This window comes from Panthera pardus, unplaced genomic scaffold, assembly GCF_024362965.1.
Source record: "Panthera pardus isolate Hobbes unplaced genomic scaffold, ASM2436296v1 HiC_scaffold_16, whole genome shotgun sequence".
NCBI classification, from domain to species: Eukaryota; Metazoa; Chordata; class Mammalia; order Carnivora; family Felidae; genus Panthera; species Panthera pardus.
Window position 1 is genome coordinate 42,171,036 of NW_026526721.1, and position 13,229 is coordinate 42,184,264.

At 38.0% G+C, this 13,229-nt stretch overlaps 1 protein-coding gene across 4 annotated transcripts in view; it reads left to right on the forward strand.

Moving 5' to 3' along the window:
• Nucleotides 1-326: 326 nt before the first annotated feature.
• Nucleotides 327-13,229, forward strand: part of ARL13B (ADP ribosylation factor like GTPase 13B) — a 69,188-nt gene continuing 56,285 nt past the window's right edge. For all 4 annotated transcript variants that reach the window (XM_019429962.2, XM_019429964.2, XM_019429965.2 and 1 more), the window contains exon 1: nt 327-655. In XM_019429962.2, the coding sequence (XP_019285507.1) occupies nt 597-655 (59 nt within the window). In that variant the 5' untranslated portion in view covers nt 327-596. The remainder of the gene's footprint in view (nt 656-13,229) is intronic.

The following is a 13,229-nucleotide window of genomic DNA, read 5'->3' on the forward strand; positions in this document are numbered from 1 at the left end:
CTAAGTAAGCTCTCTGGATCTCAGTTGGGGTTAGAGACACACGAGGAACAACACCCTCGGCTGGCAACACATTTTGTGTGGGTATACAGAGAGGACTTGCCCAAGATCTGTCGGGGATTTTTCAACTCATCTGTGGACGCTCCGGTTGCCTAGTTACGAGCGCCACCTCCCCGCCCCCCGCCGTCCCGGGGGAAGGGGAGCCCGACCCTTCAGCCACTCAGCGGCCCGCACCACGGGCCGACGAATGCTGATTGGAGAAGCGAAAGGCGGTGCTTGGGGAGGGCCTTCCGCGCCTGGGAGAAACGTCAGCGCGTCGACGCGGGGTTTTCACTGGCGGGGCTCCGCTAACACTACTCGGGTTTGGGTGTCTGCGCCTTTGGCCGAGCTGTGCCTGGGCGAGGAGGCCGTTGTTCGCTCGCCGGCCGGCGCGGTTACCGGGACTTGGCGCTGGGACTGACCACCTCGACCCCACTCCAGACTTCTCCGCCTCCGAGGTGCCTCGGAACGGCTGCGGCCGCCGGGACTCGGCCCGGGGCAACTAGGGGCCCTTCCTCGCTCGGGGCTCGGATGGGAGGCGTTGGGAGGAGCGGCCTGGGATGTTCAGTCTGATGGCCAATTGCTGCAGCTGGTTCAAGCGGTGGCGGGAGCCCGTCAGGTAAGCTGCACCCGGCTGGCCGGTGCCGTCCTAGGGGATTTGGACAGTTGCCCCCTGAGGGGCCTGTTGGGGCGCCACCTTTCCTCCGGGAAGAGTCGCTCCCAGGCCGTGGGGGATGGTTTTGCTCCCAGTTTGAATCGTCTCCGAGGGAGAGAGCAGGAGGTAGCTTTTTTGCCTAGTTACATTTCAGATTTCTCAGAATGCGTACTCTTATTATTTAAACGGGTTCGAATTTCTTAAGAAGTTGTGTCTTTTGCGTATGGAGTTGGAAACTACCCGTTGTGTGTTTTTCCTGACTTTTGTAATGGGATTTTTTTTTTTCTTTAAACAGAGAAGCATGGGATACAGTTTTTATAACATCCACACATTATTTTCCAACACCCCCCCCCCCCCACCCCACACACACACTCACTCACTCACTCACTCACTGTTTTAAGGAGTTAGGTTTGAAATCTGGCTCCCCTGCTTAATAATTACATGAGTTAACCACTTTGGCCCCTCCTTTGTCATCGATTAAATGGGGGTGATAATCTCTGTGCCTTAAGAGTGTTGTATTAAGTGAGAATAGCTGATGGAAAGTGTCTTTCTAACTGTAGTGTAGCTTCAATTTTCATGTAACATCTAGTTAAGCCTTTAGTTGAAAAAGTCCACTTCTTAACCTTTCATTTTGGAATGCTAGATGTATTAATATTTAGCACCTGCTACTTGATATCCATTCATTTGTTGAGAAAATACCATGTGCCAGGTACCGTGCTAGGAAAGAGTCCGTGAAAATGACACTTTTTTAGGCTTACCCTATGAAGAAACCTTAAATTTGTTACTCCTTATAAATAATGTTGACTTTGGAATTAGACCAAGAGTAAATTATAACAAAGTTTTGATTTTCTTGTGATTTCCCATTTCCTAGTGAGCTTCAGTTATTCAGCATTTTGTCAGAGATCACAGAGAAGACTTTTGGGATACAAGAATAAACCTAAACTTTTACCCCAAAATTTTTTGTTAAATTTTATTGTCAAAAACATAAAGTCTCTCTTTTGTCTTCATAGCATTGATCTGTTTTCTTTAGTGTGCCAAACATGCGCAAGCCTCTCTTACCTAAAAAAAAAAAACCCAAACCAAATGTTTTCTATTGCTGCTGTAACAAATTACTATTAACTTAGTGACTTAAAACACAAATTTATTACCCTGCATTTCTGAGGTCAGAAGTCTAAAATGGGTCAGCAGGGTTGCATGCCTTCTGGAGGCTCTATGAGAGGATCTGTTTTTCTTTGCCTTTTCCAGAGGGGTGGGAAGGGGGGGGGTTGGGAAGAGGTTGCCTGCTGTCCTTGGTTTGTGGCCCCCTTCCTCCATCTTCAAAGCCAATTGCATAACATCTCTTTTGTCTGATCTTTTACCAGGACATTTAAGAGTCCCTTTTATAAGGACTCTTGTATTGAATTGGGCCATCCCAAAATAAGCTTCCATAAGAGATCCTTCACTTAATTGTGTCTGCAAAAGCGGTTTGCCATGTAGGGTAACATATTCACAGGTTCCATCGATTAGGATGTGGACGTTGTGGGGAAGCCGTTATTCTGTGCCCACCATGATAAACAACCCTCTGTCCCTGCAGCTATGTTTGCTCTTTCCCTTCACTCCAGATGGAAGAGTTGGCTATGGATTCCTGTCTCTGACACTTTAACTCCTTTCCTCTCATGCATTCCTTAACTTCCTACATTAGGAGACTTCTGCCCAGAAGTTGTTCCTGCTACACCAGATGCTGCCTGGTTATTAAATCCAATGGATTCTTTTCAATCTCTTGGCATCATTTGACACGTAAGACCATTCTGTTCTTGAAATTCTCTGATTTTATTTTTTCTGAATTAAAAAAATTTTACCTTTCTATCTGTTGTCTTTTCTGTCTCTTTTTGGCATTTAGCCTTTCTTCATCTCACTCTCAAGTCTTCCCCAGGATTCTGTGTTCAACTCTCTCTTTTTTTCCGTATATTCTCCTTTCCTGGGCAATTTCACCACACAGAGACTTCAGCGGCTACTTAAACATTGACTCTCAAGTTCATATTTCCAGCAAAGACTCCTCTACTGCTTGAAGACTTACTTATCCTGTTCCACAAGAATCCTCAATCCCTGCGTATCCAAAATTGAACTTTATGTCCTCTCTCATTTCTATGCTGAATTGCTTCTGCTTTCCTTTTACCCAAATCTAGCCAAGAGTGATTCTAGATACCTCTTTGTGCTTTGTTCTCTCAAATCATCAAGTCCTTTGGTTTCTACCTGTTTAATACCACTTATATGTCTTACACTCTTTTAGCCTTTCCATACCCACTGCTCTGTTTTAGCTAAACTTTCCATTATTTCTCCCCCAGATGTCTTTGACAGACTTTCCACTGTTCCCTTCTGATAGATTCTCTACACTGTTGCCAGTGGTCTTTTTCCTTTTTCCTCCTGTTGTGCCAGTTTTGGGGTACTTAAGTTCTCTAGCCCTCCATACCTCACCAAATGCCCTTCTTTTTTTTGGCTGTTCCTAATCATTCCTCACTTGTCAGTTGGGCAATTCTTTCAGGAAACTGTCTTTGCATTCCAGCTAGATTCTTTACCCTTTCATTGTGTTTGCTTTGCACCTTGCATTTGTCTCTACTTATCCATGTTTTGTAATGAAATGTTTATTCAGCTCTTCTCACTGGTCCTCTAGGATGGCTTGATGGCATGGATGGCTAAGCAAAAAAGTGGCAGATATTAGTTACCCTCAATCTCATACCCAAAGATTCCCATTTTGGTGTAGAATCTCTTACATATCTGTAAAGTTTCTTTTTATTGAAGTGTAACTGACATACAATATCTTATTAGCTTTAGGTGTATATCATAGTTATTCAATATTTTTATACAGTATCAAATGATCCCCATGGTAAGTGTAATTATGATTTGACATTATACAAAGTTATTATAGTATTATTGACTGTATTCCTGATGCTGTATATAACATCCCCATGAATTATTAATTTTATAACTGGAAGTTTGTATCTCTTAATCCCCTTCACCTATTTCACCTGCACACCATCTCTCCCCACTCTGGTAACCAAGTTTGTTTCTTGTCTCTGTCTCTGTTTTGTTTGTATGTTTATTTGTTTTTTAGACTCCACATATAAATGAAATCATATGATACTTGTCTTTGTCTGATTTGTTTCACCTAGCATGATACCCTCTAGGTCCATCCTTGTTGTAAATGACAGTATTTCATTCTTTTTCTTGACCAAGTAACATTCCATTGCATATCTATATAGTTCCTCTTCTAAATCTGTCCATCAATGGACACTTGGGTTGCTTCCGTATCTTGTGTATTGTAAATAATGCTGCAGTGAACATGGGGGTGCATATATCTCTTCAAATTGGTATTTTTGTGGTTTTTTTGGATAGATACCCAGAAGCGGAATTGCTGGATCATATGGTAGTTCTATTTTTAATTTTTTGAGGAGCTTCCGTACTATATGTTTTCCATCATGGGTGTGGTTGCACCAATTTACATTTCCACTAATAGTGTATGAGATTTCCCTTTTCACCACATCTCCACCAACACTTGTTATTTTTTGTCTTTTTGATAATAGCCAGTCTGACCAGTATGAGGTAATATCTTATTATAATTTTGATTTACGTTTCCCTCATGATTAGTGATGTTAAGCATCACTGTGTGCCTGTTGTCTGTCTGTAGTTGTCTTTGGAAAGATATTTGTTCACGTCCTCTGCCTGTTTTTTAATCGGGTTGCTTTTTTTTTTTTCTTTTTTTGAGTTGTGTCTGTATATTCTCCTAAGTTTTATACATTTGGATATTAATCCTTTATTGGATGTATGATTTGCAAATATATTCTCTCATTCTTTGCCTTTTTGTTTTGTTGATAGTTTCCATATGTGTGAATTTTTAAACAATAGATAATAGAGTTGCTGTTTCACAGCTTTTTATTTATTTTTGCTCTAATCATAATTAACATCTTTTTGCAACATTACACGTTTCTCATCTTTTTAAGCAGAATAGTGTGTTCTATACATTCACCAAAGAATGTTTAATCATTCCTGTTATTAGATATTTAGGATATTTAAAATATTTCACTATTGTGAGCAGTGCTTGGGTGGGCATCCTTATATAAATATTTTTAGAAATGGAATTCAAGACCAAATGGTATGAAAAAGTTTAATGTATTTGATATCTGTTGCCAAATTGCTCTTCAGCAAGGCTTTAAAGAAAATCACTTGTTACTCCCACCAGAAGTATATAAAAGTGCCTTTTTCCCCTCAAAAAGTGAGAGTCATCACTTGTTTTTTCCAAGTTATAGGGGGAAATGCTATCTGCTTTTAGTTTCTATTTTCTGAGTTCCTAGTAAAATTATTTTTTCCCTTGGACTTTTGTATTTCTTGTTTTGGGAACTTCCCAACGATTTCCTTCTCTATTTTTCTATCGAGGCAAGTGCATTTTCTTACTGAATTTTCTAAAAGAGATTTTAAATGTATATAGTAGTAACCATTTCTCTGTAGTATATATTGCAGATATATTTTTTTTGATTTGTTATATTTGTGAATTTTTGGTGGCATTTGAAGCATAACCATTAAAAACTTTTTTTTTATTGGGCGCCTGGGTGGCTCAGTCGGTTAAGCGTCCGACTTCAGCTCAGGTCATGATCTCGCAGTTTGTGAGTTCAAGCCCTGCATCGTTCGGATTCTGTGTCTCCCCCTCTCTCTGCCCCTTCCCTGCTCATGCTCTGTGTCTCTCTGTCTCTCAATAATAAATGTTAAAAAAATTAAAAAAAAAATTTTATTTAAATACACCACTCTTTCAGTGTAATAATTATATTCCATTATATGTATCCAAGATTATATTCACCTACACCTTTTTTCTAATATGTTCATATTTTAATTTTTAACATTTAAAACTCTACTGAAATTTATTTTGTGTATAGGGAACAGGCTTCATCCTGGACACAAACCCCCAAGTCATGGTGGTCAGTATATTCTGGACCTTGTAAACAGGTCCTTACCCTTACATATTATCATTTACATATTTTGAATGCCTATTATTTATACCAAGTAGCATCTTGGTATTAGTGCATTAGTGCATATAAAATATGATAGAATATGCAAGAATTGAAAGATGATTTCCAAGATTTTTAGCAAGAATAGAAAGCAGGATTTTGGAAGCAGTATAATTTTGCCTGGATCTTGAAGAAATTTGTGCTTCCCAAGCTTCCCATGGGCATGAATTCAGAAGTGGCTCGCCTAACAGAAGCAGAAAATTAATATCAATTTAAATGAAAAAAAATTGGCAACAAGAGTTATATAATATTATAATTAAAAAATAGGTAGGGGCACCCGGATGGCTCATTCGATTGAACGTCTGGCTCTTGTTTTCAGCTCAGGTCAGGATCTTCCCGTTTGTGGGATTGAGCCCTGCGACACAGGCTCTGTGCTGACAGCATAGAGCCTGCTTGGGATTCTCTATGCTACTCCCCCCGCCCCTCCCCGCTCCTCTGCCTGGCCTCTGCCCCTTCTCCCCCTGCATGTGCACATGTGCACGCTCTCTCAAAATAAATAAACATTAAAAAATAAATTAAAAGTATTTTTACTATTAATGTAAACAAAAAGAAAAATATACTAGGTACTCATGTGCCTATCACCCAGATTTTACAAGTATTAACTTTTGGTTAGCACATTTCTGCTTTTTTTCTAAAGAAAAATAGATAACAAATCTTTGAAGCTCCCTATATCCTATTCATCTCCTACCAATCCATCCCCAGAAGTAACCACTAGCTGGAATTAGTTTCTTGTCTACCTGTGTTTTTTGTTGTTACAATTCAGCCTATCTAAGCTTTACCGCAAATTTATTAGTAAATTGTCATTCATTTGGCCAAGTCTAAAGGAAGAGACTTAGATGTTACAGTAAGCACTGCAGATTAATGCTTTCTGTACATCACTGTGGTGTTTGGTAAGGCGTACATAGCCATGTTTTTTGGTTTAAATAAATATAACTATAAATCCTAGGCCATTTATAGAAATTGCTGAGTTTTTAATTTGTTAATTAAGCTGTACATACAGATTAGCAAGGATTATCTGATGTGCTGTACACAGAACTGGAATGTTTCACATTTCTTTTTAAACCCCTGTGGCTTCTTGTTTATCCTCAGTACGAAGTTTAGAATTTTAGGATAAAAAGGACTTAGAGACATTCGTATTCTACCTCTTTATATTTTAGGAATGAATAAATTGACACTAAAAATTTGACTTAAGATTTCAGAGTTAGCATATGATCTCAAGTTTGGTCCTCTTGCTATTTATTATTATTATGGTCCTCCATAAATTTAGGTAGTGATTTTGATGTAATATTATCCTGAACTCCACAGTTTGAATTAAAATGTCAGCAAATAATGCACTTGTACAATAAAATCACGCCATAATTTTTTTTTGGTAAATATTTTTTATTGTATCAATTTTTTTTGTGGTAGGTTTTTTCTTTCTCTTGTACATTTATCATAAAATAATGTTCCCACGTGTCTTCTCCTACATGTGTCTACATTACTTTTTAACTTTGGAACTTGCTTTATGTGGTTCCAAATATTTTCAGTAATATCAATTTGATGTGTCAGGTTTTTTTAGTGTTTTAGTGAAATATTTTATTTTGACTTGCAAAATATTTTTGAAGTTAGAAATAGTTTCTATGTAATTATCTCATTTGAGGTATTGTCTCCTTAGTTGATAGATCAGGAAGTTTAGAATTTTAGATGTTCAAATGATCGCAATAAAATCAGAGAAGATTAATAATTCAAATATTTTCTGAATCTGAGTTCAAAAGCCCAGTATTATGTTGCTTATATTTCTTACATATCAAATTATTTATCTGTTACATACAAAGAGACTTTGAGATTAAATATATAAAACAAGCTTTTGACTCTTAATCCCTACTTTTTTTTTTACTCAGAATTACTTCAGTTTTAAAAATCTTTCTCACCATTAATTATTTCCTTGAAAACTTGGGCACGTAAACTTCTTTGGTTTGGTGTAAGAAGATAAATAATTGTGATTACGTTTTCTAAGATTAAACGGTTACTTTTATGTGAAGATTAATATAAATTAAATCCATTATAATACTTTACCAACTGAAAATTATATATTTTCGTTTTACATAATGTTTAGTCAGGCAAATGGGGGAGTCAGAAAATATATTATGCTGTGTCATTCCGTAAAGATGCTTAATGTGTGCCCAGCACATTTGATCCTGGGGCTCCTGAGCTGATTGACAAGTTCCAGTAGAGGAGACTATGTGAGAAGTTGCATGAGAAAAATTAAGGTCTGTTTGCTGTGGTAGCATTGGACGGTCAGGAAGGACAGAAAGGACTAGGGGAATAGCAGGACTAGTAGGCCTACTGGAGGAGAGTGTCAGAAGAGGAGTCTGCAGAGTTGGGACTTGAGTCTGTTTAAGGATTTTAAGCAGAAAAATGCTATAGTTAGATTCCATCGACATCATGATTAGGTTTTATTAGCCGGATGCAATTCATGACCTCAGTATCCCTGTTACTAGGTAATCTACCTTCTGTTAGGTCCATAAACTAGGTTATGATTGTGACAGACCTAAGTCTGGGGTGATACTTGCAAGGTTCCTTGATGAAAACGAGCCACATGTTTATCTCTGTGCATGTATATAAATACTTTCTAAAATATTTTTCGAGAAAGAGAGAGACAGAGTGCAAGCCAGGGAGGGACAGAGAGCTAGGGAGAAGCAGGCTCCAGACTCTGAGCTGTTAGCACAGAGACTGACGTGGGGCTCAAACCCAGGAACCATGAGATCATGACCCAAACTGGAGTTGGATGCTTAACCGACTGAGCCACCCAGGCGCCCCTGTGTGCATATATATGATGCGAATAAATGACAGGCTAAACAAATGGTTCAATAGTAATAATTCAATAGTAATAATTATTACTTTTTACAAACCATTGTACTTAAACTTCCCATGGAAACTTCTGTTGACTAACTTCTTATTAGCGCTATAGCCTTGAGTAACTTGTACCTGCTCTGCTTGCAGGGACAGTAAGATGTAAATGATAGGATAAAATAGCTTTGAACTGTTGAGACATACTGTATAAATTCAAAGCATTGGTTATTGCAGGATTTGGGAAAAGATGAGAGCATTTTCTTCTGAGTTACTTAATTTGGGGCAATTGTATAAAAGATACTTTTATTTTGCAAAACTTTGCAGTATTTGATATTGATTGTCTCTTCACCCCTCTGGAAACTATTCCCGGTGCAGCCATTTCTTTGGTCTCATTTCTTTCTGACTGCAGTTTTAAGAGTTTTTTCAAAGGTTCTTGGGGTGCCATGTTCCCCTGGCTCTTCTCCGTCCTGTGCTCTCCCTGGGATCTTTCATCTCTTCTCATAGTTTTAATTACCAGGTGTGTCTCATAAACCCAAGACAGATCTTTCTGCAGCTTCAGACTTCAGTGTGAGATGAGCAAGCACTGCTGTCGACGTGTGTAAAACTGAAACCTGTTCATTCTCTTCTGTAATCTGGTTCCTGCCTGTTTTTGTGGTCTCATCTCATGGACTCCCTAGCTTAAATTTTGTGGTATAGTAAGAATAGCTATTGATTGAGCATTTATTTTGTGCCACAGACATTGAGCACTTCACTTGCATTGTCATATTTCATTTTACCACATCCCTATGGGATAGTTGTTATAATCTCATTTTACTGATAAAATTCTAAGAAGTTAAATAACATGGCCCAGCTCATATAGCTTGGAAGTGGCAAATCTGGGACTTGAATACAGGTCTCTCTAATACCAACTGTGTGCAAATATATCAGATTGCACACAATCCCTGTTATTTGTTCCTGATAAAAACATAGTCCTTCCCATCCCAGCCTTTCTAGTTTGATATATAATTAGAGACTCAGGGATAAACTGCAATAAGAATGAAGTGATAACTTCTGGGAAGGTCACATTGTTAACTATTTGTTGATACTAGTTCCTAAAGCAGAAGTATATCAGGTTTCCTTTACACTCAATGTGTAGTTGTAGTGAGTCGTGATTATGTATGATGAGCCTCTAGCAAACATGGTCTCCTTTTGTTTAATACGGCTCTACTGAGGTGTGCTCTTAACCCCTGGGTTTAGCAACCCGATATCCTGCCAGTTCTCCCCTCCTTGGTATGGTATCTTCCCAGGCAGTGTTCTCAGTCTGGAATCTCTTCATTCTCCCTCCTTCTATTTGCACCTTTCCCTTGCTTGGCAAACTTCTCCACTTTAACAATTTAGCTGAGGCATTGCCTTGTGTAAAAAGCTTCCCTGATCTTCTGTATCTGTATCTCTAGGCTAAAATTATCTTGCCCTGTATTACTTAAACATCTTGCATATATAGATGTGCATATTCAACTGTCATAGTGTCACAATGTGCTAATATTTGTTTATGTTTTAGTCACTCTCATTAGAAGATGAGTACACTGAGATAGAAAACCATGTCTCAGGCATTTTTGTGTCTGTAATGCCTAATGCCTAATGTACTTTTATTGAATTACTGCCTGATCAAATGACTAAATGATTGTTTTTTTTGCTAGTGTCAACTTTTCCAGATGCTATGAACTTAAGAACACTGTATACTGTTTTTTTTTCAATTGAAGGATTAATGTACTTGATCAGCAATCATAAGATTAAAGGACATAGAATGTCTTCCATTTTTGTACCACAGCCAACTGTTCCCAGTGATAATTTACCATACTTTAAGCAGGTGTAATGACATGTACATTTTAACATGTGTTAGATTGTACATCTTCATGTTTTAAAACGTTGCATAGGATTTTGAGTGTTAGGTGAATGTTAACCTTTTAAATCCATTCTATTCTGAAAGTATAAATTCAATGCTTTGTTATCAGAGATTGCAGTAATTCATGCTGATTTTTATTTGTACTGGTAATGTTATGTTTATTCATTAAGACTTTAATGACCTCAAGTATTTAATTAAAGTCATGTTTTCAAGTATATAGCATAATGATCTAAAAAATTAACTACTTTCAACAGTAGTCAAAGTAAAAAAGAAATCTAGAGAGGCTTATTTTATGCCAGTCTCAGCATAATTATAATTTTCCAAAGTGATTTGTATGTTTGAAGGACTTTTTTTGTTTGAACCTAATATTTTAGTAAGAAAGGAAAGCATTTTTTTTAAGTTTACTTATTTATTTATTTATTTAGAGAGCACAAGCAGGAAGGGGTAGAGAGAGAGAGAGAGAGAGAGAGAGAGAGAGAGAGAGAGAGAATCCTAAGCAGGCCCCACACTCTTAGCGCGGATCCCAGTGTAGGGCTTGAACTCACCAGCCTTGAGATCACGACCTGAGCTGAAACCAAGAGTCAGACACTTAACCGAGTGAGCCACCCAGGTGCCCCTAGAAAGGAAAGCTTTTAAAGTAAAAAGCAAATATCTTTGGTAGCTAGCTTTAAGAGCAGTGTTTCAAAATGTGTAATAGCAATTACTTGGAAGGTTTTTTAGGCCGACAGACAAGAATGGAGAGAAAACGTTAAGATGCAACCTGTGTAATACAGAAGGAAGGACAGCAACCTGTTTCTTGTTGTAAGGTATAGGAGGGCTAGGGATTGTGGATGTTTGTGTGCTGCTCTGTACAAGGTATATAATTAATATTTATAGAATAAATGATGCACATAAGCATACTGTGGGCATTTGTTCCCTCATGGTAATTGTTTTGGTTTATGGTCAGGTTTGAAGCATGGTGGATCTTGAAATGCATCATACATTTTTCAGAGGACAATTGAATTTGTTTTAATATCATTTTAATCTAATTCATTGTATATCTAGTAACTTGAGTTACCTAAAATATTACATAAATGTGACATTATCCATCCATCTCTTTTGGATAATCATTTATTGTATTTTGTTTAGGGAATTATTTTGTGTTTAAATCTTATTTGATATTTAGTAGTTATGAATTCTTCAAACAAAATAATAAATTTATATTCTTAAAAATCACACACAGTTCCTTAAGTAAATTCATATTTTTCAAAGTTGATAATGCAGGCAAAATTTCTGTATGCACAGAGATATCTGGACCTCAAATACAACCTCAGCTCCTTAAATTCGTGCCAGTACCATACTATCTTGATGATTACAGCTTTATAATACATCTTGAAGTCTGGACAGCTCCTTAAATTCGTAATCTGTCATGGTTCTCTTTGACATTCCCATTGACCCCACCACTGGCTGACAAGGTTGGGGTAAGGGGATGCTGCTAATTGTGGCTTACTTTATTCTTGTACTTACTCAAGCTTAGATATACTTCCATTCATTTCCCATGGTGGGTAGAGATGGTTGAAACATTTAGAAGACTAAGGCTCTTGGATAACAAAGGAAATTAATATGGAGAGTAAATTAACTTCATTCACAAAAACCAAAGCCCTCAACTACAAGGCCCCGCATGATCTGGCCTCTGGTGTCCTTCCCTGCTCCCTGTCCTTCCCTGCTCCATTCTCACTGGGTTTTACCACATTGACTTGCATGCTGATGCTAGAACATTCCTGCATACCCTCATGTTAATGCCTTTGGCCTGGGTGTTCTCTCTTGCCCTAGATATTTGCATGACTAACTCCTTCAAGGCCTTGCTTCGATTTTACCTTCTCAAGAAGGTCTGCCCTGATCACCCTAATGTAAAACTGCAGCCTGGCTCCCATCTCCATTCCTGCCTCCCTTTAGCCTGCTTTACTCTATATTCTTCTTTTTATAGTAACTAATCACCTTCTAACATACTACATAGCTTATAATGTACTTATTTCTTACATTTATTATTACTGTTTCTTTTCACTAACGTGTAAATTTAGTAAGGGAAGAGTTTCTGTGTCTGTTTTTGTTTGCTTTTTTTTGTTGCAGTCATTTGAATAAAAAGGTGTATCTCAAATACCTAGAACACTGGTGTCTAGCGTCCAGGGGGTGGTCAGTAACTATTTAATTGGTTTAATAAGCAACCAGTTTGGTTTTTGCAAGACCCAGTGTGTTCTTCCTCAGTGTGCAACCCCTAACTTGTCTGCCTCACACCTCAACTCTGTCCTTTCTTTTTGTTGTATGAATCCTTTGAAGACATCTGGAATTAAAAACAAACAAACAAACAAAAAAACTCAACACAACATATCCAAGAGAGTCAGGGCTAGAGGGATGAAAGAACACCCCTTCTAACATCTAAGCTCTGTTTTTTTAAACTCTTCTTGAGATGATCCTCAGTGAAGATGAGTTGGCAGAAACCCTGACTGTATCGCATAGGAATGTGGCCCTGTGGTTTTAACACAACAGCTGTGTTATGCTGCGACTTTCTCTCTATATTCCCAAATCCATGGTGTTAATGAATGGTCTTCCCTCTTGTATTGTGCAGTGGTTCAGCCTGAAACAGAAATGAGCTTTAGTGGTAGACTGAATTGCCAAGATAATAGGACCATTATAATAGGTTTGTTCCTTTATACCTATGCCAGGTTTAAGAAGTCTCTAGGAATTAAGTGACTTAGGTTCTGGTTTTGACTCTAAGCAACTTGTCGTCTTACAAGTCTGGGTTTATGTT